General features: G+C 48.2%; 4 protein-coding genes across 8 annotated transcripts in view; 2 read left to right on the top strand and 2 right to left on the bottom strand.

Moving 5' to 3' along the window:
• Positions 1-1214: 1214 nt before the first annotated feature.
• Positions 1215-8847, bottom strand: C12H1orf54 (chromosome 12 C1orf54 homolog). Of its 2 annotated transcripts, none has more exons than XM_024570590.4 (6): positions 8718-8847; positions 5241-5324; positions 4758-4816; positions 4087-4344; positions 1979-2080; positions 1215-1293 (listed from the first exon to the last, which is right to left on the bottom strand). In XM_024570590.4, exons 1-5 carry the CDS (start codon positions 8761-8763, stop codon positions 1982-1984), a joined length of 546 nt encoding a protein of 181 aa, XP_024426358.2. In that variant the 5' UTR covers positions 8764-8847; the 3' UTR covers positions 1215-1293; positions 1979-1981. The 2 variants fall into 2 exon arrangements, with proteins under 2 accessions (XP_024426358.2, XP_024426359.2); XM_024570591.4 differs by having other exon boundaries at positions 1979-2077.
• Positions 8848-12339: 3492 nt separating this feature from the next.
• On the top strand, positions 12340-15979 carry APH1A (aph-1 homolog A, gamma-secretase subunit). The gene is made up of 7 exons (XM_024570139.4): positions 12340-12686; positions 13246-13416; positions 13585-13658; positions 13893-14015; positions 14169-14296; positions 14718-14841; positions 15169-15979. The coding sequence occupies exons 1-7, from the start codon at positions 12574-12576 to the stop codon at positions 15231-15233; spliced, it is 798 nt and encodes a 265-aa protein (XP_024425907.1). The 5' UTR covers positions 12340-12573; the 3' UTR covers positions 15234-15979.
• A 563-nt stretch (positions 15980-16542) lies between these two features.
• On the bottom strand, positions 16543-22473 carry CA14 (carbonic anhydrase 14). 4 transcript variants are annotated; one of them, XM_045203507.3, is made up of 12 exons: positions 22343-22473; positions 20115-20135; positions 19425-19520; positions 18989-19168; positions 18484-18626; positions 18173-18268; positions 17919-17985; positions 17566-17723; positions 17351-17468; positions 17087-17107; positions 16877-16961; positions 16543-16757 (listed from the first exon to the last, which is right to left on the bottom strand). In XM_045203507.3, exons 1-12 carry the CDS (start codon positions 22395-22397, stop codon positions 16694-16696), a joined length of 1104 nt encoding a protein of 367 aa, XP_045059442.2. In that variant the 5' UTR covers positions 22398-22473; the 3' UTR covers positions 16543-16693. The 4 variants fall into 4 exon arrangements, with proteins under 4 accessions (XP_045059442.2, XP_045059443.2, XP_045059444.2 ...); XM_045203508.3 differs by having other exon boundaries at positions 17087-17104; XM_045203509.3 differs by having other exon boundaries at positions 20040-20135; positions 22343-22469.
• Positions 22308-23855, top strand: part of ANP32E (acidic nuclear phosphoprotein 32 family member E) — a 35772-nt gene continuing 34224 nt past the window's right edge. Inside the window, exon 1 of the mRNA XM_024570137.4 lies at positions 22308-22420. The gene's annotated coding sequence lies outside the window, so the exon portion shown is untranslated. The remainder of the gene's footprint in view (positions 22421-23855) is intronic.

Raw genomic sequence — 23855 nt, 5'->3', positions numbered from 1 at the left:
CCTGAGGCGTGAGCCTCGAGATGTGGGACTCCTGACTCCTTGCGAGCGTACCCCTCTGACCCCTCTTTGAGCGCCTCTGCTCACGGTTGCAGCACGTGGAACCCTCAACGACTAGCATCTGCAACGTGTGTTAGAATGGAGGCGTGCTACTGTGTATCCTCACCCCTCTCGGCGGCCCAGCCCTCGTGATTTCCTGGTCTCTGTTTCACCATACCCTCCTCCTTCTCCTACGAGTTGGGTGCCTCCTGCCCTGCTGGGTGAGGAGGGTGGGGACTGCCGCCGAGAACACCGCGTCCTCTCCAGGGCTCCCGCTGGGGCGGCTCCTTCAGCCCTTTCCTTACATAACCCGCCGTACACGTTACCAGCCCAGATGCCAGGACGCCACGACTCTAGAGGTCAAAGCAGAACTCGATTGTTTCAGACTTTTCCACCCGGGCTCCTCGGGCTCTGCACCCTGAATTCTGTAAAGGAACGGAATGGGGGAGGTCCCTGATCTTGTAGGTTATGTGTTTGTCCATCTTCAGTTTCATTTGTTCCCTCAAGAGATTCGAAAGGTTTTGAAGGCGGGAAGGGGACAAGTCCGGAGTTTTACTATTCCCTGCCCCTTGCAGTATTGAAATGGTACAGTGAAGAGAAAAGGTGATGGGGCTCATGGACTGTAGGCTGATTGAAGCTGTGACATAGAAGAGACCGCAAGGGGGCAGCCCAGTTCTGATTAGGGTCGCGAGGATAGCGAAAACACACACACACTTACATACATACATACATACATTCATACATACGTATCCTTGCCTGCCCTAATTACTAACTGGAAAAGGCACATTGTTTGGGGGTGGGGGTGGAGGAGTGTGTGAATTTTTAGAATCTATTCTAAGTAGTTTTTGATATTTTACATGTTTAACAATGTGCTTATTTTTATAAAAAGAAAAAAAAGGGTTCTGAATAAATTTCAACCCTCCCCAAACACTGTTTTAACACCATATATAATAAAATAAAGCAATAGAGTTAGAGGGAGTTATGGGCTGTGAATAAACCGGTTTTCTGTGGGTGCTGTTCTCCATTCTTCCAAAAATTGCAAGTCCTAATGACTCCCTCTAATACCATTGCCACCTAACTCCCGTTCTTAATCTACTCATCCCACCCCTATACCGTCGTGCTCTCTTAATGTTACCACCTTAGAACAGACCCTCGTTAAGGAGTAGAGCATAACCAAATTATTTCATTTATTTATTTTATTGTCCAATTTCCTCTTCCCGTCTCCCCATCCAAAGAGTCATAGCAGCCTTCTTTCTCCTAAGAAAGCAAAGAAAGGAAAAAAAAAAAAACCACCACCAAGTTCAGGGGACTCAGGAAACCTCTCTGTGCCCTCCACCTCTGTGAGGACTCCCCAGATTTCATGTTCTGAACTAGATTTCTCCATGACATCTGGAAGACGTGTCCCCTCCTGTTTGCACCCCTTTCTTCTGTTAAATCTCTTCATTTCCTCTTAGTTATTTAGAATCCCAGCTTAAATTCCTTCCTTATAATACAGGTTTCTATTCCCTCCTCCTTTCTCCCAACCACCTCTCCCCTACATTACGGAACTGCCACCCCTTCTGCCTCTGAACTTTGCCTCCAGACTGCCAGGTTATAGGGCCCCTCCCATTTTGCCCTCTGGCACTTGCCATGCCTTAAACTGCCATCAGGCTGGAACCACCTTTAATTCCGCAAGGCAGAGTTGGGACCCTGGAGGGGTTTCTTCTCCATTCCACCTGCTTCTGCTCTAGGAGGTCCTGAAATCCCCCCAATTCAGAAAAAGTAATGACTCTTATTACTAAAGTCTTTGCGACAGTTCCTAAGACAAATGATAAGATTTTTCTAAATGTGACCCCTGTTCTTTTAAGCATCTGAGAATTGACTGGGCTGGAAACACTAGCCAGAGATGGTGGTAAAAATTGCTTCACGGACTCCCCCAATGCCAATGGCCGTACTCTCTCACCTTCTACGTGAAATACATCCACCCCTGAAGGAGGGCCCAGGGCAGGAGGAGGGAAACAGGACTCTGCAGACTGGATACAGCATGGTTCATATCTGGACTCTGCTAAAACACAGATGGCACCCCACAGTAGGACAGCATCATCTTTCCTACTACCCCTTCCCCTCTGGAAAGATAGCCATCTCTTTATAGTAACTTTTGTCTTCCTTTCCTCTGAGTGTAAAGAAAGACCAATCTTCCTCCCCATCACTATAAATAATCCTTCCCTTTGAGACTTTCAGCCATTCCCAACCATACTAGGGAGGCTCAACTCAATTCAATATGTTTTTTTTTTTAATTTGTTAAGTGCTGGTCAGTGTGCTACATGAAGACATATCTGCTACTCCAGGAATTCACAATATAAAGGGAACCTACTATATACTTTAAAATAACTGTTGTCCTTGTTGTCAATCATCAGTTTTCCTTTCCTACCAACCCCTGCCATCTGCGTTCAACTATATGCATGTTGCACTTTGGTCCCGTTGCCTTTTTTTCATGGCCAGATTTCACAAATGGTTGGTCTATACTCTTCCTCCACTTCTTTACAATGTACTCCCTAATTCCACAAAACCTAGCTTTTGCAAACACTCATTTAAAACTGTTTTTTGGGGGGTTATGAGTAACCTCCTTCTCCTTGGTCTCCTGGTGGTTTTTGTTGGTTATATTAAACTTTCTCTTCTAGACTCTGTAATACAAACTGGGCTATCTGCATTTCCTTGGTTGATTCCTCTTTCTCCTTCCATAGGCACAGGCATTGGCCTTTCGGTCAACCGTGTACCGGCTCTACTGAGCTCAAGCACTTCCGTAACTGTGACTTTCTACTTAGAACTGCAGTCCTGGCCTCATTCTGCTACCGTTTGGATGGCCAATACCAAATTTATAACCACTTCTAAACTACTCTGACCTCCCACTTACCTCCTTGGTCAACCATTTCCCCAGACATCCATGTTTAAAACTTGTAAGTTATTTTAACTCTCTCCTCATTTAGTGCTTATATGAAATTATCACTGAAACAAGGTTTCCCCAGCCCCCCGCAAAATACTTCTTATTTTTTCCTTCCCCATTCAAAATGCCACTGCCCTAGTCCAGGACTTTAATGGATTGTTTTGAGAATGACGCAAATCTCAAGAATCTCTCTTCACTCCATTGCATCCTGTACACAATCATACCAATATTTTTTCTAAAATACTGCTTTCATTGTGTCTTTACCACTCCGAAGAACTTACTAGGCTCCCTATTTCTTATAAATCCAAACTTCAGCCTGACATTTCAGATTCTCTATAATTTTGCCATATTTCCCCATATGTGAAATTACCAAGCAAATATTAAGAGTCTTGTAAATTTTTTCCCTTAATTTCTCACTGTTCCTTTCCACATACCCTCTCCTTCAATCATAGGTCATCCACAAACATGCCGTGCTTGTTCTATCCCCCTCGTCAATGCAGCTCTTTCATTCTTAGAATAACTATTCTTCTTCCTGATTGTTTTCATCCTTTTATAATGTACCACCAATCAAAAGCTCACCTATTCTTCAAGTAACTCAAGCACAATCACCTTCTAAAAGTCTTCCAGAAAACTCCTAGCCCGATCTCTCTCCTTCCACTGCCTAAAGCACTTGTCTATGTCATATGCTCTCAAATTTGTACGTAATCTAACATTGTTATAAACCTTTGCATTTTCTTCTAAATGTTTCATAAGTGTAAACTTGGGTTTTATAAATCCTTTGAGGGCAATAATAACATCATAGATTTGCTTTTCATCAGCAGCAGCATCCTTAGCTGCTTTAGGCATGGGTTACATACACGTGGGTTACAGGCATTACATATTGAACTGCAATTTAGCTGCACCAAATATTCCCAGGGTTCTGTATACAAGGTTAGTATTAAATCTCAGTGAAAGAAATGATAGCCAAGCTGAGATGATTGCCTGCATTGCAATACTAGTTATTTGGTTCCCCTATCCACCAAAGGTCAGTATTCCAATCCTTCCTCTGCTCCATGTCACCAGCCCTGGGATCTATCCAGGGTAAGGGATGTCTCACCTCCCTCCAGCCTCATCCCCAATTAACTCACTGGTTTCATTGTCACTGGTTTCATTGTCACAGGTTCTGTTGTCACTGGTTTTGTTGTCACTGGTTCCGTTGTCATTGGTTCCGTTGTCACTGGTTTCATTGTCACTGGTTCTGTTGTCATTGGTTCCGTTGTCATTGGTTCCGTTGTCATTTGTCCCATTGTCACTGGTTTCACTGTTGGCCTCTGATGGTCTGTGTGTTCTGTTTCATGACTTATGGTAGTCTCTTCTGCTTTCATTACTTCCGTATCCAACCTGTTCTACCCTCAGTAGGATTTGGAAACAAAGAGTTACCATTGTTTCCATCCAACATCCTCATGGATTCTCTAGAGTTCTTCTCTCCTTCACCTCTCCTGTCGAGCCTCCCATCCCTCCTGCTGGCTCTCCAAGACTTAAGCTCAGGGATCCTCCCTACCTCACATTTGCATGGATTGTGTACCCATCCCATTCACCAATTCCCTTGACTCAAGGACTACCCTCCCTCTCAGTGTCTTAGCCTCCTGGGTTCTGGCTTCATTCTTTTCCCCAGCTATATTGAGACAACACTCTAACCGACTTAGCTACCCTGCCAGGGCTCCAAATCATTTTTATTTCTACTAGTAATTTACATTTCAACATTGCACAGTTTCTTTTTAACTGTTAACCTATCCTCTTCCTCTTAGATGTCACTTACCAGCCTGTCCTCTGACTCAAATATGGAGTAATCAACAGTGAAATTTGCAACAATGTCATCTGGGGAGGAGAAAATAATTAGTAATAACTAAAAAGAAAGGTAGTACTACATCTAGAAATTAGAAGAGGAAGAAATTGCTCAGAACACTTCAACTTGCTCAAGTTGTAAAATTTAATGGTATAATCTAATTCTAATGAACTTTAATGTGGAAAAATATTTGTGAATGTGTATGCATTTATATTTTCAATCTAATATGTAAGATAATTTACAAATTTGAATTTTCAAGTTGTTTCAACCAGTTTCCAAAGAATTGAAAATTGCTAGCTTGAGAAATAATATCATGAGCCTTGAGAGTCTTTGCTCATAGCCAACTTTCTCTCCGACCCAGTTCCTCTATTGCAAAGGGGAAGGCAAAATCTCAGAATTATGTATCCCCAAACCTCTCTCCATCCTGCTAAGGGTCAGAGACTTATGCATACTCACCATAATTGGGGGTGACTGTGTAATAATAGAACACCTGATAATAATCATCCTCTTCCAGTCCTTCTTCATCCTCATAGATTTGTCCTATGGGGACAAGGACTAGAGGTCAAGGGACATTGGAACTTCTCAGCAACAAAAGGACACCTGAGATGGATCTCAGCTCTACTGATTTCCTTTCTCTCTGCCTCACTTCCAAGGGTCAGACTGTTTTCCTATCTCTGCACCTCTAAACCCTTCTCAGTATTCTGGGCTCCTTATCTGTGATGAGGCTTGTTACTCTATGCTCTTTCAATCCAGGAACTCCCAGAACAGAAGATAGGTCCCTTCACATACTGTAAACCCAAAACAATAACTAAACCTAAAAAAGATAGAAGTGTGCCCTGAGTGGTATGGCTTGGTGGATGGGGCATCATCCTGCAAACCACAAGGCACATGCCTGGGTTCAGGCCAGGTCCCCCGCTGGGAGTGTGTGAGAAGCAACAGATCTCAATTATCTCCCTCCTTTCTCCTCTCTCAAAAAATAAGTAAGTAAATCTTTATTCGGAAAAAAAAAAAAGAAAAAAGGTAGGAAGCAGAGAGAGAGAGAGAGACCAGAAATTAAGAACTCCAAATCTACTATTTGGTATGCTCCAGACTGTACTGTATTTATGACAGTTCTTCTCTTATCAGGGACTCTCACAAATAATGAACACACCCACCATTAGGCTTTGGTTTTGTGTTTTAGCTCCAGTTTCACTGCTAACTAGCAGAATAACTCCGAACAATCCATTTAACATCTGGTTTTTCTGTTGTTTTTTTTTTGTTGTTGTTGTTTTAACGAGTCAGCTGGACTAAATGGCTCATCTGTGTTCATTTTTCTTCCTTCCCCCAACTGAAAATATGTGGCTTTGACATAATAGGATCAATACTTAGGCCTCCTGCTAAAACACTTCCCTAAACACTTTGAAGGCTCTCCCTTAACCACAAGGAATGACATAAGAACCTGGAGGAAAAGGAAACAATAAGAGCACCTGTCATACTTCCAGCCAAGATGGAGATATAGGTAGATATGCTTTGCTTCCTCACACAACCAAAAGAAGGACAACAAACTTAAAAACAAAAAACAACCAGAACTGCCAGAAAATCAAACTGTATGGAAGTCCAACAACTAAGGAGTTAAAGAAGAAACATTCATCCAGACTGGTGGGAGGGGCGGACCTGTATCCTCAGCCCAGGCAGACAGCACATGCCGCAAGGCCTTGGACTGGGCAGGTGAGGTGGCAGTGGGTGGCCTGGGCAGTCCCACATTCACATGCAGGTAAACCAGGAGGAACAACTGGGGGGAGGGGGAAAGACCACGCAATCCAGGGTTCCACAGTGGGGAAATAAAGCCTCAAAACCTCTGGCTGTAAAAATCTGTGTGGGCTGCAGTGGTGGGAAAAACTACCAGTCTCACAGGAGAGTTCATTGGTGAGACCCCCAGGGCCCTAGAATGCACACAAACCACCCACCTAGGAATCAGCACCAGAAGGGCCCAATTTGCTTGTGGATAGTGGGGGAAGTGACTGAAAAGTAGGGTGAGCAGATGGCATTGTTCCTTTCTGACCCCTCCCCCACATACAGCACCACAACACAGCCAAGTTGGTTGCCTCACCCTGGCAAATACCTAAGGCTCTGTCACTTACAATGTTACAGGTGCGCCAAGACAAAGAAATATGGCCCAAATGAAAGAACAAATCAAAACTCCAGAAAAAGAACTAAGCAATGAGGAGGTAGCCAAACTATCAGATGCAGAGTTCAAAACACTGGTAATCAGGATGCTCACAGAAATAATTGAGTACAGACGGAAAATGGAGGAAGTGAAGGCTATACGAAGTGAAATGAAGAAAAATATACAGGGAACCACCAGTGCAGGGAAGGAAACCAGGACTCAAATCAACCATTTGGGGCAGAAGAAAGAAATAAACATTCGACTGGATCAGAATGAAGAAACAAGAATTCAAAAAAAATGAGGAGAGACTTAGGAACCTCTGGGACAACTTTAAATGTTCCAATGTCCAAATCATAGGAGTGCCAGAAGGAGAAGAGGAAGAGCAAGAAATTGAAAACTTATTTGAACAAATAATGAAAGAGAAATTCCCAAATCTGGCAAAGGAAATAGACTTCCAGAAAGTCCAGGAAGCTCAGAGAGCCTCAAAGAAGTTGGTCCCAAGGAAGCACACACCAAGGCACAAAGTAATTACATTACCCAAGATTAAAGATAAGGAGAGAATCTTAAAAGCAGCAGGAGAAAAGGAGACAGTTACCTACAAAGGAGTTCCCATAAAGCTATCAGCTGATTTCTCAAAAGAAACTTTGTGGGCAAGAAAGAGCTGGAAAGAAGTATTCAAAGTCATGAAAGGCAAGGACCTACATCCAAAATTACTCCCTCCAGCAAAGCTATCATTTAGAATGGAAGGGCAGGTAAAGTGCTTCCCAGATAAGGTTAAGTTAAAGGAGTTCATCATCACCAAGTGCTTATTACATAAAATGTTAAAGGGACTTATCTAAGAAAAAGAAGATCAAAAACCATGAAGAGTAAATGACAACAATCTCACAACTATCAAGAACTGAAACTGAAAAACAAAAACTAATGAAACAAACAACTAGAAGAGGAACAGAATCAGAGAAATGGAGATCACATGGAATGTTACTAGTGGGGAGGGGATGGGGGGAGAATGGAGGAAAAGGTACAGGGAATAAGAAGCATAATTGGTAAGTACAAAATAGACAGGGGAGGGTAAGAAGAGTATAGGAAATGGAGAAGCCAAAGAACTTATATGTACATCTCATGCACATGAACTAAGTGGAGGGGATACTGGTGGGAGGAGGGTGGGTGTGCAGGGCAGAGGGGGAGAAAGGGGAGAAAAAAATGGAACAACTATAATAGCATAATCAATAAAATATACTTTAACAAAAAAGCATCTGGCAGACTGGGGACAAAAGAGGGAAGGAGACAAGCTACTTTTCAGACTCTGTCCCTTAAGGCACCCAGCTCTTCACTACTCTAAAGGTCACCCCAACTTGTATCTCTTTACTAATACAAGACTTCTTTTCTCCAGCATTCTGGGAAAGAAGATATACGGGCTTCTCTCGCTAGTTTCAGACTACCTCACGTTCAGAGTCTACTTCTCTTCTTTCACGCTCACGTTAGTCCCTCTCATCTGGTTCAGCTTGGTGGTGATGCAGAGCTAAGTTCCCTCTTGTTAGGACCTCCCTGGTTCTGGGGCTCCATCCCCATCAGCTGTCGCTTCTTTGACAGAACTCTGCTTTCCTCCCCCTTTCCTAGCTGCATTTCCCAGATTCCCCTCCACCCCAACACTGGACTGTAGCACAGATGAGAGTGTTATTTATCACTCCCCGTTGAATTGCACCTCTCACCGTCTCCTCATTTTCTTTTCTCCCACTCTGTTTCTGGCAGAAGACCTGGCCCTAAAACTCGGAGAGAAGTGAACTTACCCAGGATCAGTGGCACAGCAAGGATAGCTACAAAGAGGACATCCATTCTGGATACTGCACTATTACTGTGAAAGTAAAAAGGAAATTACAGCGTTTCCCACCAAATTTACCCCGCCTCTGGCCCGCCTCCAGCCCGCCTCCGGCCTACCTCTGGCCCTCCTCCAAAGCAGAGAACTGCAGCCCTCTTCTCCGAGGGTGGAATTCCCCACCCGCGTGTTAACTGGCCAGATCATCACTTACTACTGGTCCCGTCCTCAGGGAGAACTGCCCATATTAAGAGAGGCAAAGTGGGTTTTGATGGGAACATATTCGTTGAGCTCCCCCAGCCTAGATTAGATCCATTTTGGATTCCTGCTGCCACTAAGCAAAACAACAACAAAACAACCCCCACCCCCACTAGTAAGAAGCTTCTCTTAGTAAGCCCTCTCCCCGACTCTCCTTCCCTCTCTCTCAGTCCTCACGAATGCTCACCTTCCCTCTCACTGTCCCATCACCATCCACAATCGCTCTTCTCTCTGAGGCTTAATCACAATCCTTTCTTTCTTTCTTTCTTTCTTTCTTTCTTTCTTTCTTTCTTTCTTTCTTTCTTTCTTTCTTTCAGATTTTATTTATTTATATTTAGAGTGAGGGGAAGGGAGGAGAAAGAGAGGGAGAGAAACATGGATTGCTTCAGCCTGGGACGGAACCTGCAACCCAAGCATGTGTCCTGATCTGGAATAGAACTGGTGACCTTCGGCTCTGTGGGATAATGCCCAATCCACCGAGCCACACCGGTCAGGGCACAATCTCTTTCCTCATAGTTGACATGTTCTGAGAAGGGAATGAGCATTTTCTAGACTGAAAATAGTCCCTTTTTTCTGCCTGTCTTGGACTGTGAAGTATGGGATCAATGTCAACATCATCATTGTCTGATTCTGAAAGCACCTGCTACATGGCTTTTGATAAGAATCTCTCAGCCAAAGCCAGTTATTTCCTCTCTGGTAAATGTTGACCTCACCTCACCTCTTTCTCAACTTTCTGTACAGGATGGAAGAAGGAAGAAAGCAGACAGTCTCTTTCCCTGCTGTAGGTGCCACACCGCTTCCATCTCCAGTTACTCGGAGTATCCCCTTCATTCCAGCCTACAGAGGTAGAGTCATCTTATCCTTTTCTCTGCTTTTACATTTCCCACTTTCATTGAATTTGATTCAGAAACATTTAGTGACATACACGCGAGGCACAAAGTGCTAGGATAACTCTGATAGGCAATTCAGGATTCACAGGCAAGAGAATAAGAAAAGAATACAGTGTTGTATGTGTGTATGTGTGTTTCTTTTTTCAGGGAGTTATCTTTCCCCTTAAGGAAGTATCTTCCCCTGAAGGAAATATCTTTCAATACTGACTGTGATCCAGGCACTGTGCAAGTCTGTGGAACCACCCATGAACAAGATAGGTTTGGTGCTGTCAGGAGGTGCCGTGGTAACAGCTCAAAGGAGACAGAAGAGTTGTCTCACCCCATCTCTTCTCCTGATTTGGCTCAGAAGCAAGACACACTAGAGTCTTGAGCACTGGCCAGGATGCTCCCACCTTCTCAACAACACTGGGAGAGGACTTGCTTGGTGACTTTCCATGTAAATCTAAACAATCTATTCTTTCAGTTCCTTTACAGAATTTCCTGGAAAAAAAAAAGTAAAATACTTATGTGGATATATGTGCATTAAAATATAAATCACTTCCAGGAAGGAAAGGAAGCCTGGTTCTCTTTGAGCAACTTCTATAGTTTTTTGGTACTTTGATTACTCTCTTAAAAATGGTATTCCAGATTTCCTCACTTTCCCATCCTGATACTTTTGCCTAAACATCCTCCCTAAGGACTAACCCCACCCCCATACAAAAGAGGGTACAATTCCCTCCTCTCCTAGTCTTTCTTTCATTGTAATATGTAACCCTTGCCCTTTTCCCTAGACTGAGAAAAAGACACCACTGAGGTTCACTTCAGGAAAGAGGAAGTATGACATAAAAGGAACTGAATGACTTGGTAGGGAGGGGTCATTTTCCTTCAACCCCACCGTTCTAATTGCTTTTTACAATTTTAACTCTGAATCCCCTCTAAACTCCTTCCTAATATTGCTCTCCAAGATCCTCTTTCTTCTCTCCGATTCTCCTGTCATTACAGGTGAAGGCTTCATTAGTGATACATTACACTGTATTGCATGACTCCTCTACTAGCTCGTTCAAAGAGCTCCTACTTTTAAGTCTAACCTTCATCTCTTAGGCAGTAGCTCTAGCCCATTTCCTCTCATTCAAGTAAAAACAATACCCGTGCCTGTCTCTCTGCAACGTCTATCCTGTGCTTTCTTCATATTTGTCTTTTAGGTTGCTACAGGATCTTCCCCCCTCTGCAGCAATTAAAGTTGAGATAGGATTGCTACCACCCCTTCTTGTCACAAGCATATGTTTGTGATATAGTTTTTCCTATAAGTTAGCTGGGCAACTGCTTGGCTAGCTGCCTGCTGAGCAGCCTGGTACCAGGGAAGAGACAAGAGTCACACACAGTAACTATGCTATTCACTCAGCTTTTATTGAATGCAGGTTCACTCAAAGTAGAACATCAACATACATTAACATCCTACTCACACTCTAAGAATCTAAGAGAAATATAACATACACACACAGATCAATCAATGGGGAAATATGAACCCAAGTCCCAGAGTCTCAGTCTGCAGGTCTGGGAGACAGCACGTTGGGCAAGGGAGTCATCAGCATCCAGCAAGGAAGGATCTCTGGAGCTAGGTGGGCAGCAGGGCAGGTGAAGTTCTTGGTCCAGCAGGGCAGAGTCTCTGGTGGCAGATGCCAAGGGAGATCAGTGTGGCATGGAGCAGCTCTCTGGTGTGTGGAGCTTGGCTGGCTCAGCAGTGGCCTGGAATTTGCCTCAGTTATATCTTCAAAGTGGTATGTACTCCATCCTTCTGGGTCTTTTTGATAAATATCTTGGCACCCCTGATGCAAGTGGGAAATTTTCCCAGGAGCCTATCGGCAGTACACGGCAGTACACGGCTGTTCTGCTTGATACCCCTGCTGGCAAGTGTGAAATTGCCCCAGGAGCCTATTCATTGGTGGTCCCACTCTGTAGATACAACCACTCTGACCACGTGTGTAGATACCTTAGGTGTGTTTCTTTGCCAGAGTTGTCTGCTCTGACCACGTGGACAGCTATGTCTCCTTGCCAGATGTCTTGACTCTGACTTAGGTAATTTTCCTCTTGAACCAAAGTGTCATGGCTGACTAACAGCCATTTTAGTTGACAAAAGTGACTCCACTTTGTTTTATATACTTTATGCTATCGTAATCAGACTTATGCCATGTTCTTGGTCCTGCTCTTCACACTTCCCCACAACATAATGAAAGGAAAGCACAGCCAAGGCCTAACCGAACTCAGGAACCCAAGCGGAGCCCTGGCTGAGTGCTGGACAATTCCCTTGGGGACGCTTGAGCCACGCCCAGCACCGAGGTTGAGGAATATAAGGGCAGGAGGACTACAACTCCCAGCGGGCCATGCATCCCCCGCCCGGTCTCCGCAGCCCCGCCCCTCCGATTCTCCATTGGCCAGGGGGGTGGAGGTGGGGAATTAGATGGGAGGTGGCCACAGGGCTGCGGTAGGGGTTTGTGCCCTCCTCGGCTTCCGTAGAAGAAGTCGCGCGGACTTGTATTTGGGGTTTTGGTGCTTTCCCCTTCCCCTTCCCCGGGGTTCGGGGGTGACATTGCACCGCGCCCCTTACGGGGTCGCGTCGCCACCCCACGCGGACTCTCTAGCTGGCGAGCTCCTCCGATCTGCCTCCCTTGGCCAGGCCTCCACCCCGCCCCCAGCTGCCAAGCAATGGGGGCCGCAGTGTTTTTCGGATGCACTTTTGTCGCTTTCGGCCCGGCCTTTGCGCTTTTCTTGATCACTGTGGCCGGGGACCCGCTTCGCGTCATCATCCTGGTCGCAGGGTGAGTAGGGGTACGGGAGACTTAGGAGGGCGCCGAAGAGAGAAATCCGGAAGGGACTGGAGGAACTGGGGCGATTCTGGGAGCCTGAGTTGGAGAGACAAGTCGGAGGTGAAGATTGGAAAGGGTTGAGTCAGTCTGGGGTTTGGGTGATTTCCCATATTCCGAGGTTGGTTTCCGCCTTCCAGGGATCGCACAGATTCCTTCTATACTTCTTCCGGCGACGTCAGAGGAGGCTCAAGGCCAAGACTCGGGAGGGGGCTATGGTGACTTAGGGTGACCCCAAGGGAGGATCCAGGAATGCATACCTCGCCCTACTATGCTCAAACACTTTGACTGTCATTGCTCAGCAGACTCTTTAGTCAATTTCTGCCGTATCCCCTACGTCCGGAACCCTATAGATTCCCTTGGTGGAAACATTTATCTTATCTGCTCCTTGTCTCCCTGACCATCCGGAAGTTTTAACTTCCACTTTTCATGCTTCAGCCTTGGTTGATTCCTCTCCTTGATTTCTCTGGCTGCCTCTACCTTTGCCTGTCTAATTGCCCATGTTTTTTCTCAGGGCATTTTTCTGGCTGGTCTCTCTGCTCTTGGCCTCTGTGGTCTGGTTCATCTTGGTCCATGTAACCGACCCGTCAGATGCCCGGCTCCAGTATGGCCTCCTGATTTTTGGTGCTGCGGTCTCCGTCCTTCTACAGGAAGTGTTCCGCTTTGCCTACTACAAGCTGCTTAAGTAAGAAGACGGATGTTCTAGAGGGGAGAGAATTGCGCTATGAGAAGTGGGGCAGCCCCCGGGTGGTGGTTTGGAAAAGGAGGCACTAAGGGAGGATATTAGAGGGAAAGGAGTATTCCTGCTTTCCCTCATGTTTCCCCTACCCCACCTCACCCCACCTCACCCCAGGAAGGCAGATGAGGGGTTAGCATCGCTGAGTGAGGACGGAAGATCACCCATCTCCATCCGCCAGATGGCCTATGGTGAGCCAAGGGAGAGGGACTGGAGGAGGGTGTTGGACACCCGTCTCTCCCAGGGAAGTCTGTAAACATCCACATATTCTAAGCGGCTACTTGTTTCCTTCGTATCTGACTTCCAAGGAGAGGTGGTCTGGAGGGAGAGTAGGTGTGGGGGAATTGTGGCTGGGAATGGGGAGGAATCATTGGTAATCAGGCTGTAGTGATCTCTGATATTGACGAGACCCTCCCTCCCCCCAGTTTCTGGTCTTTCCTTCGGTATCATCAGTGGTGTCTTCTCTGTTATCAATATTTTGGCCGATGCACTTGGGCCAGGTGTGGTTGGAATCCATGGAGATTCACCCTATTACTTCCTGACCTCAGGTAAGATCCACTTTCTAGTTTGCCTTCATGTCCTACTCATCCCTGGCCCTGATCTTATTTATTGGCCTGCCCTGGGAGATTTCTGTGGCTCATTATCTTAGGAGGTTGGGAGAAGGTGTGGGATGTATCTCCTCCTCATCTCCCTTCCTGCAGCTTTTCTGACGGCAGCCATCATCCTGCTCCATACCTTTTGGGGAGTTGTGTTCTTTGATGCCTGCGAGAGGAGACGGTACTGGACTTTGGGCCTGGTGGTTGGGAGTCACCTACTGACATCAGGACTGGTGAGTCGGGGACAGGGGCCTGAGTCAGAAAAGAATTTAATGGTGAGTTGGATGGAGGGGAAATATATCTTCACTTCTTAACGTTTTAAGACTTACTGTGGGAGAAGGCAGAAAGGTGAGTCTTTAGACGTCTCTCACCTCAGCATCAATTGTGTAACCTTCTGTGGGGATGCTCTGGGAAGGAGTTTGAATGGGTTGGTCAAACTGTAATGCAGATGGCCTGAGGTAAGCAAGAGTGGCAGACACCTCTGAGGAAGCTGAAAATCAGAAGTCCCTTTAACCTCAAGATGTTGGTGCTCTGAAGGGAAGAACTGGGGGATTTGAGTGAGAAAGCCGGGAGAGGTGTGGGTCAAAGGCACAGAGGACATGGGGATTAGGCAGAAGGAGAATCTAACTTCTTCACTGTTACTCCCATCCCCAGACATTCCTGAACCCATGGTACGAGGCCAGCCTGCTGCCCATCTATGCAGTCACTGTTTCCATGGGGCTCTGGGCCTTCATTACAGCTGGAGGGTCCCTCCGAAGTATCCAGCGCAGCCTCTCGTGTAAGGACTGACTACTTGGACTGATCACCTGACAGATCCCACCTGTCTGCCCACTGCCCATGACTGAGCCCAGCCCCAGCCAGGGTCCATTGTTCACCATTCTCTGTCTCCTCGTCGGTCTATCCCACCACCTTCAGGGTTTTGCTTTGTCCACCGGTGACCTTTAGGCTTTACCAGGAGCAGCCTGGGTTCAGCCAGTCAGTGACTGGTGGGTTTGAATCTGCACTTATCCCCACCATCTGGGGACCCCCTTGTTATCCAGGACTTTCCATGTGTCAGTGCTCTGCTTTCATCCTGCCCAAGACTCACCTCCCTTCCCCTCTGCAGGCCGACGGCAGGAGGACAGTCAGGTGATGGTGTATTCTGCCCTGCGCATCCCACCCGAGGATTGAGGGAACCTGGGGGGGGACCCCTGTGCCTGGGGTGCTCCCTGATCTCCTCGCTCTGTATTTCTCCATCTCCAGTTCTGGACAGTGCAGGTTGCCAAGAAAAGGGGCCTAGCTTAGCCATTGCCATGAAGATGAAATTAATGGAGGCTCAAGGGGAGATGAGCTCTGAGTTTCCCGTACCCTTCCCCAGACTGGACATCTTGGTCTTTTCTCAGGTCTGAGGGGAACCATTTTTGGTGTGATAAAGACCCAAAACTGCCTTTTTCTTTTCTTTTCTTTTCTTCCCTCTTTTCATTGAGAAGAGGAGGGAGGAGGTATGTCGGACTTCTGACCTCCTTGGACTATATTTTCCCCTCCTCAAATCGCTCCTTATGCTTGGGCTCCTATCTACCCCCCTATCCCCATTGTCCTAGGCCTTGAGAGAAAGGAAGTGCATGTTTGGGAACTGGTATAACTGGAACTAATGTTTTAACCCCCTTGACCACCAGCATCCCTCCTCTCCCCAAGGTGAAGTGGAGGGTGCTGCGGTGAGCTGGCCCACTCCAGAGCTGCAGGCCACTGGAGGAGTCAGCCTACCATGACATCGCAGGGAAGGAGGGCAGACTTTTTTCTAGTTTTTAACTGGGAGTGTGTGTGGGAGGGGCGAGGTGGGGAGGTTTTCTATAAACTGTATCATTTTCTGCTGAGGATGGCGTGTACCATCCTTTTATTCAAGGTGATTGTGATTTTTGACTAATAAAAAGGACTTTATAATTATAGGGGAATGTGCCTTTTAAGGGAGGGTAGAACACATTAGTTGAGATTTCTGTCCTGATGTCTCTTGTCCAAACTTTTTCCTAATCTGGCACCTCCGATCCCTTCCTAACCGAGGTTCGGTCCAAGGGCAGAAACCTGGGCTGGTGCTGTAACACGTCAGAAACTTGGGGTTAAGCATTTTCCAGGGTCCCCCCCTTCCAGGATTGGGGTAGAAGAAGTTACTCACCCATGCTGCTGCTTCCCTATGCTTTGCCCACCTCTGCCACCTGGGGGATTAAGGAATTCTCCCACTCTCAAAAGCCTCAAAGGTAAAGCCAGATGTGGGTCAGAAACTTTAATTTCCAAATATATTGAGCAAAAACACAACCCCCCAAAGAGCAACCCTTTTTTGTAAGGGGATATCTTGCCCATATCTAGGCAAAGGGACAGAAAAGAGAGGGGATGGGGGACTTGGGGCACATCCCCAACTTCCTGTACAATTAAGCACAGTCTGTGTTATCAATGGAGGGGCATCTCCCCATCTCCTTTGTGTTTTGAGAGACTGAAGGCTCGACTGTTCTTCCTTGAATGAGAACCCGTCCATGACTGGAAGAAGGAGGGGTGTCTGCCTGCTACTTCTATAGTATTTGTGGCCAGTCTCTGCACTCCGTTCTGGAAGCTCCCTGACAGGTGTGATGGGAAGGCATCCATGATGTCTGAGAGGGAATCTATGCCTCGGTGACTGGTGCTGAGGTGAAGACCACACTCTTCTGGTTTCCCAACACCTTCTTCCTGGAAGGGGGAATGGTTCATGGATATGACTGTGGCATTCTAGGCGAGACAGCTGGGAAGTGGAATAGGACAATGCTTTTCAGGAGGAAAGAAGAGACTGGAATGGGAAATGGCCTCACCGAATCTTCCTAGCGATGAGATAAACAGCCAGCAGAAGGCAGAGACAGCCAACCAAGATTCCCACTCCTAGGCTCAGCATTTCACCTGGGAGAGAAAGATGGAAGGTGTCAGCCTAGGACTAACTAACCTAGATATTGAGCCCTTCCTTCCCTTGCTCCCTGAGGAGCTTCCCCCACCGGTCCCCGCAAACTTGGGTAGTGTTGTCTTACCTGTGGTATACGAGGATTCTGCTGTAAGGGAAGAAAACCTGGGTGAGTGGCACTTCAGATCCCCATCCCTATTGGGAGCAGCACACTGTGCCTCTATACGTGGGGGAAGTCACCTGGCTACTCAGGGTTGGGGACTGGTTCCCAGTCCAAGTGAGTCCTGGAAACCCTTACCCTCTTAGCCTTCTTTTACTTCCCAGGGGCTCTGTAGTTCCTGCTCTTGAGACCCCCAGTTCCCATCTCCTTTTGTGAGCCTTGAATAGTTACCTTGGATGAAAGAAGCAAAGACTGTTCGCTGATTGAGAGGCTGGGGGGCTCGGTAGTTCTGTACCAGGAGCTTAGAGGGTTCCTCTGTAGAGAACAATGTCTCCTGAAGCTTTTCCAGCTGGAAGAGTGGGGTTAGGGGAGAAGTGTCACTTAGGAGTGGGAAGGGGTCTGGGATTACAGCTACGCCTCTGTTGCCTCACCTCTCCACCGCTCACCTGTTGCACTGAAATCTGGGCCCTCCGACTGAAGACTGTCCAGAGCACACTCTGGTAGCAGGGGGGCGTGGTGAGCGAGCCATTGTAACGGAAGAAGTGTGCCAGCACCGGGGGGAGCAGCTCTCTCACGTTGAAGGGAGGCACTGAGGTGTTCTGATCTGGGGGAGAACAGACCAGGATCAACCCCCCCTTCCCCCCACCGTTGTATCCTAGCTTACCTAGATAGGACTCCCAGAGGAGAACCTCCTGGCCCCTAATTTACTTCCTCATCCCAGGCCCCTTAAGTCCTTTTTTGTGGAACTTTCCTTGATGTCTGTTCTGACTTTGTCCCAAAACAGATTTTTAGGGCTCACCTTTATACCTGATTTCATTCAAGTGACTCAGAATGTTTTCATAAGCTGGATTCTTGGTCTCACCCACCTGGAAGGGAAGGAAAGGGAGGAAGTTTGGCATGAGTCCATGTTTGGAGTAAGACATTCATGTAGAGAATAAATGGTCGGTGGTTGCTGACTCGCCTTGGGAGGGAGAGCAAGAGACATGGGCAGGATGGGACTGAGGGAAGCAGAGGGAGTGAAGAGAGGCCTAGGAGAAAGTGGGGGCCACTAACCTCAATAAGGATGCCCAAGACAGCCAGGCCCTGAGGCATCTGAGCAGCCTCACTCAAGCTGTTAAAGGTATCAGAGTCATAATGCACGATGTGGAGCTGAGGGGAAAGGTCATTAAATCATTTAATGTTTCCCCACTACCCACGCCCACCAAAGGCCTTGACGCTAGCCCCCACTGTCAGCATGTCCTAAGTCTGTCCCACCAGGGTTGGCGTTATCCTCCAAGTATGACTTTACCCAGTTTCTAGATCCTTTTCCCTAGCACCAACCATGCCTATCACAGTGTCCTAGACTGAGCTTTGCTCCCCGGTACCTCGGCAGCACTGGCTTCGCTGTTGACCTGGTGCTCTGACCCCTTCGGGGATCCTTTCTGACCCCAGTGCAGGTGGAGCTGGGCAGCTACATATTTCCGGGGAAGCCCCTCCAGATGCAGGGTAGGGGGCAGAGAGAGTTGCACTGCGAGGAAAAGAGAGCAAGCTGGGGTGGGTAGAGGAATATGGACACATCCCCACCCCTGGGTTGCCCTCGATTCTTGGGAAACTTGGCTAGCCTTTTCTGGTTCTTCCCACAGGCCACTGCTTTTCTAGCACATTTTTCTCGGTGAAGATGAAGTCGGAGTTGTTACACTCATCCACACACAAAGCTTAGTCAGACACTGCGTTCCCACTCTTGGGTACAGGAGCCTCATCCCCATCCGCACACCTCCAGATTTACAGAGGGAGCCTTGTCAGAATTCAGAAGTTCAGAGACTATTTCTTCCCCCTGACCTGTAAGGTTGCAACTGAAGCTCTCACCTCCTTGGAGCCTGGGCATTTTACCTGTGTGGCCATTGTTGCGCAGCTCCAAAGGCTTGGTGCCAGGCTGGTCATATCCACGGGGCTGCAGAGGGAGCAACTCCGGGTCAAAAGTCACACTGTCTGTCTGGATATTGATGGGGGACTGGGCGTTGCGTCCACAATCAGGGTAAGAGGCTGGCCAATGGTGTTGACCATGTGGGCCTGGTGGGGGTTACCACAGACATTTGTCCTGCCCTCCAGCCCCAGCCACCCTGCAGCAAAACGCCACCAAGCTAAACATATGTGTGGAGGCGCAGAAATGAAGTTTCCTTCCACCCCACTAGAGACCCCAGGTGTGTATGGCTGGGTGACGGAGGAGTCCCCGCTGGACCTGATGCTTCAGTTCCCTCCAGCTACCCCGAGGCAGTGATGATTCCCCAGCTTTCCTGATAAATGGGGGATACTAGCTTTTACTTACTTGTAGTTTGAGGACAAGAAAGCTGAATGAGAGGAAGAGGGGCTAGATAGAACACCTGCATACCCAGCCAGGGGGGATTAGAGCAGAGCAGGAAACCTGGGGAAACAGAATGATCCTAGAGTGGTAGGTCCCAGGGGGGCCCCTACTAAGTGACCGTGGCATTCAGATCTGCTCACTTTCCTTCCTTTGCTTTTTGCTCTCACCCTGGACCTTGTATTGACTCTGGAATCCAGTGAAGTTATTTGTCAGAAGTTCAAAGGAATTGAGTCCCGCCTCTACCAGGATCACAAACTATCCTGCCAGCCTCTTCCTCACCGCTGATCGCAAGTTCTGTCCCAATTCCAGATGCAGGTAGGGGGCAGAATTGATTAGAATAGAGAGAGAGCTAGGCAGTGAACTGGCAGCTAAACTCACGGTTCATTTTCCCTACCCAATTTCGTCTCCACTCCAACTCCCTCATCCCGCAAACTGAGGACACAACAGGCTTTTCTGCTGAGTCAGGAGGTGTGGGATTTGATGGTTAGAACAGGGTCTAGGAGTTACATATGCAAAATCTAGGGCATGGGAAAGTGGAGAAGGGAAGGAGCTAGGGCAAGAAGCTAAAGGAAACCATACAACATAAATCTTCCTGCCAGGTGAAGAGGTCCCAGTGTGAAAAGGGTGTAGGTAGACGTTGGGTTCAGCTCTCACCCTCATATGTCCAGTGCTGACCTGCAAAGCAGAGTAATTTGAGTTACAGCCAGGGCGGCCTCGGGCAGGGCCCTCCCTTGGGCAATCTGTACTGCTCCACCTCCCGCGCTGCGCTCTGCTCTTTCTCCTCCCTCCTGCTCCACCACTTCCCAAAGGAAGCCCTGAAACTGGACACCTCGGTAGAAAGGTCGGGGGTCTATTTAAAATCACCAGCCTGGCTGTGCTTGTACTTGCTGCGTAAAGGGGGAGGAGAAATGAAAAGAGATAAAGCCTAGAGACTAAAATTAACCCGGGTCCAAGGGTGCAGTCTGCCCAGCCCTCCCTTTCCTCCAGCCTGTGCCAAGGCAATCCAACACTTGGAAGGTCGGGGTGTGGTGAGGGTGTGCGCAGGGGCTTGGAGGAAATGGATGAACGAGGGAGGGGAAAGAGTTTCAGAGTGGGGGGCCGTGTTAATGAGGGCAGAAGGGCGATTATTCCTTTGCTTTGAAGCATTGCAGGAATGAAGGCACTGAGCTGGAAATGAGCATTTAACTTCCTTCCTGTGGTCCCAGGCATTCTTAAGGGAAAATTCCCCCATCACCATGAGCCTCTGCTCCCCAGATTCCCAGATGGCTAGGGAAGGCAGGAGTCAGGCCAGGGTCCACTCTATGTTGAGGGTGGTGGGTGGGCACAAGCAGCCAGGCTGGCAGAGGCAGGATGAAAGTGGAGCATTGTGTGTGGAAAAGAGAGCTGCCAGCTGGGTCACATGCCAGGCTCTCGTGCAGTCCTGTCTGGGGCTGAGGGGCAAGGGGGTCTGCTGGCTCTGGCCTCACCCAGGACCAGACTGCTCCCAGGTTTACTCAAACTGCTAGAAACTTTGGAGAAAAATCCTAAATTCCTGCCTGTCTCCCTCTCCTATTCCCTTAAATTCCTCAGACTTCCAAGATATCGTTGATCTCAATCTTGAGCTCTTCTACTAGCCCAGCGATTTTCAACCTTTTTCATTTTGTGGCACACGTAGACTAATGACTGAAATTCTGTGGTGCACCAAAAAATGTAATTTTTGCCGATTTGACAAAAACATAGGTATAATTTTGATTTATTCACATCTGTGGCTATTGTTATGTTGGCTATTGTCTTTTATTTATTTGACAATCTAAGGGAAAAGAGGTCCGTGCCCCTGACTAAATAGTCAGGTATTGCATGTTTTAATATTTTTTGCGGCACACCGGTCGAAAGTTGCTGCACTAGCCCATCCCTCGGTTCAGACAACGGTGAAAAGCAGCCCAAGGGAGGGCTGGAGGCAGCCTCTCGTTCACCAGGGCAGTGGGACATCCCAACAACTTGAATCCCTGGTTCTGTGCAGGGACCGCTTTGCCCTCCCCCCAACCAAAGCCTCGGTACACTACTTCTAACATCTCTTCTTGGGGACTCGTTCCCTCCTTTTTTTCTTTTTCCTCAGATGCAGTTTACAACTCTCTGTTCGGCTCCCCCGTCATCCTCTCTGCATTCCACTTCTGCTCTCTAGACAACCCCCTTCACCCTGTTCTCCCCACAAATCTTAATTACACACCTACTGTGTGCTGGATACTGCGCAAGGCACAGGAAACAAAAAATGAGGGATGGGGTCCTGGAAGCACCTCAGTCTGTTTTCCCAAGAGTCCCTCCTCATCTCTTGGGAGCTCCTGAAAGTCCCTTGTAAACTGTAAAGGGTCCAACAATGTTGACTATTATTGCTACTGTTTGCAGGGAAAAACTGGGAAATTAGCCATTCCAGAGACTCAAAGGGAACCTTGGCTCTGATGTTCATAGTCTGGGATCAGGGTCTGAGTCTGGCCAGCGGCAGCGGGTGTGCGTCTCCCTGCCATCAGTCCTTATTGTCTCACTCCAGGGCTCTTTGGCTTCCTAATTGGAGGAGTTAGTAAATAAAGAAGGCCAGGAGGGCTGCCTGGGGGTAGGGCTGGGGGGGAAAGAGCTCTGGGGAGAGTCCGTAGCTTGCACAGAGATTCTGGAGTGTGCGTTTGCATCCTGGCGCCCCCCACACCCCCCTCCCCAAGCTTTCCCTCATCCTCACTAACTAACATCAGGGCTGAAAAGGCAAAGGGAAGAGAAGGAAAGTGGTCTCCTCCGCACCCCTCTGCTTTTCTATCCCCTAGGCTTCCTTTTACCCTCCGCCCCCCACCTTAAGCTTGCATAACATCATGTGGATATCAGCACAGACAGACACACAGACGTTCAGATGAACCTACCCCCAAACGCAGCCACGATCCACATCACCTCTAGCAGGAGCATGAGGAGCATCATGGTATCCTCGGAAGGAGAACAAGGTACTGGGATTTTGGAGACTAGAGGGCTGGGCCAGAGAGAGAGAGAGAGCAAGAATCCTGAAGTTCAATGTATTTATCTCTTTTTCTCTTGCTGTCTTCTTGTCTCTGTGCGCTTCTAGGCAGTGAGTTTTCAGTAGGGTGCTGTAGGTTTCGGAGTCCCCAGGACAAATCTTGCTGCTTTCTCTCTTTTATCTCCCTTTGCAGTCTTCACTCTACTTGCTGGCCAGCGACTTCACAATTGCCTCCTGAATTTAAGGTGGCTCTGGACGGGTGTACGTGGAGGGGGGGTGCTGCCTGGGTTGCAGGCCAACAGCTCCTTAAATAGCCAATTAGGTATGCAGGATGGCCCTGCTCTGAGCCCCAGCTCGCAGCGGGTTTCACGGGAGCCCTGGCCCTGGCTCAGGAGCCCAGCTGGGGTGAGCTCTTCCTTCCTCTGCGTTCCACACAGACACTGTTCAGATGGGTGTCCCCTGGAGCGGGGGTTGGGGGGGCAGGGAAGGAGGGCTTTGGGGTCCAGTCCGGCCTGCTCAGGGGGACACTGGGTTCTCATTCCCCGGTTGCCTCCTCCGAGGAACAAATCCCCGGGTGGTGTGGGGCAGGTGGTGGGAGGACCTGTTCCCAGTGTCCTGCAGAATTTGAGCTGCCCTGGAATAGGTAGAGTTCAGAGTTAGGAGACGGTAATAAGGAGGAGTTGGGAGAGTCAGGGTAGGAAGTCAAGGACTAAAACCTGGGTTGTGGAAAATAAAGGAGAAGCGAGGCGAAGAGAACTTGTCTGGAGCGCCTGTCACCACCCCCTTCCCACAGTGAGGCCTGGGTCCACGTGTCTGTGTGGCCTTGGTGGGGGGATGGTTTTGTTTGTTGTATAAAGCTCATTTGTGTGTCCAGCGGGGGAGGGGCTACAGCAGCACCATGGAGAGACAGCGGCTCCAACTGCCAGACCCAGCCGCCTCCCTCCCCAGGGAGTCCAGATCTAGGGCGGCTTTTGTCACTGCAAAGGACACTAACCCCTGGCAGGGAGGCCAGGGCAGGAGGAGAGATGGGGAAACCTGAGAACAATCACTACCATCATCAAAAAAAGGCGGGCTCCACCGAAAGAGGGAAGGGAGGGGAGAGAGAGAGAGAGAGAGGGACTGACCATGTGATCCAATTGGAAGAGGGGCCCAGGGTCTTCCCTCTGGCCCAACAAAGGGCTGAGCAGGACGTGTGGGACTTGAGTGAAACCTGCCATCAGGGAGCTGGGCTTTGTCTGGAATGTGGGCTGCTGCTTGCTCCCCCACGGGACTAGAAATCCCGATCGGAATGTACATCCTAAATCCCTCATTAGAGAATGTGAAACCCACAGATAATTCCAAACCAGACATCAAACTCTTTCTCCTCCATACCCTTTACCAGTTACCAGCCAGGAGGATGCTCCCCATTTGAGCTCCCTCTGACC

The sequence above is a fragment of the Desmodus rotundus genome, chromosome 12 (assembly GCF_022682495.2).
Source record: "Desmodus rotundus isolate HL8 chromosome 12, HLdesRot8A.1, whole genome shotgun sequence".
Classification (NCBI taxonomy): Eukaryota; Metazoa; Chordata; class Mammalia; order Chiroptera; family Phyllostomidae; genus Desmodus; species Desmodus rotundus.
The sequence above is the reverse complement of the archived record's forward strand: the minus strand, read 5'-3'. Positions and strand labels throughout refer to the sequence as shown.

What these genes read in the sequence shown, in the direction of transcription:
- C12H1orf54 (XM_024570590.4), bottom strand. Translation starts at nt 8,763, where the DNA reads ATGGATGTCCTCTTTGTAGCTATCCTTGCTGTGCCACTGATCCTGG. An exon ending in CACAGTCACCCCCAATTATG is followed by an intron (nt 4,817 to 5,240) that starts GTGAGTATGCAT and finishes TCTCCTCCCCAG; the next exon opens with ATGACATTGTTGCAAATTTC. An exon ending in AACCAGTGACAATGAAACCA is followed by an intron (nt 2,081 to 4,086) that starts GTGAGTTAATTG and finishes TCTGTGTTTTAG; the next exon opens with CAGAGTCCAGATATGAACCA.
- APH1A (XM_024570139.4), top strand. Translation starts at nt 12,574, where the DNA reads ATGGGGGCCGCAGTGTTTTTCGGATGCACTTTTGTCGCTTTCGGCCCG. An exon ending in GCCTACTACAAGCTGCTTAA is followed by an intron (nt 13,417 to 13,584) that starts GTAAGAAGACGG and finishes ACCTCACCCCAG; the next exon opens with GAAGGCAGATGAGGGGTTAG. An exon ending in CTATTACTTCCTGACCTCAG is followed by an intron (nt 14,016 to 14,168) that starts GTAAGATCCACT and finishes CCCTTCCTGCAG; the next exon opens with CTTTTCTGACGGCAGCCATC.
- CA14 (XM_045203507.3), bottom strand. Translation starts at nt 22,397, where the DNA reads ATGATGCTCCTCATGCTCCTGCTAGAGGTGATGTGGATCGTGGCTGCG. An exon ending in CTTTGCTTCTTTCATCCAAG is followed by an intron (nt 17,108 to 17,350) that starts GTAACTATTCAA and finishes CTTCCCTTACAG; the next exon opens with CAGAATCCTCGTATACCACA. An exon ending in CTCATCGCTAGGAAGATTCG is followed by an intron (nt 16,758 to 16,876) that starts GTGAGGCCATTT and finishes TCCCCCTTCCAG; the next exon opens with GAAGAAGGTGTTGGGAAACC.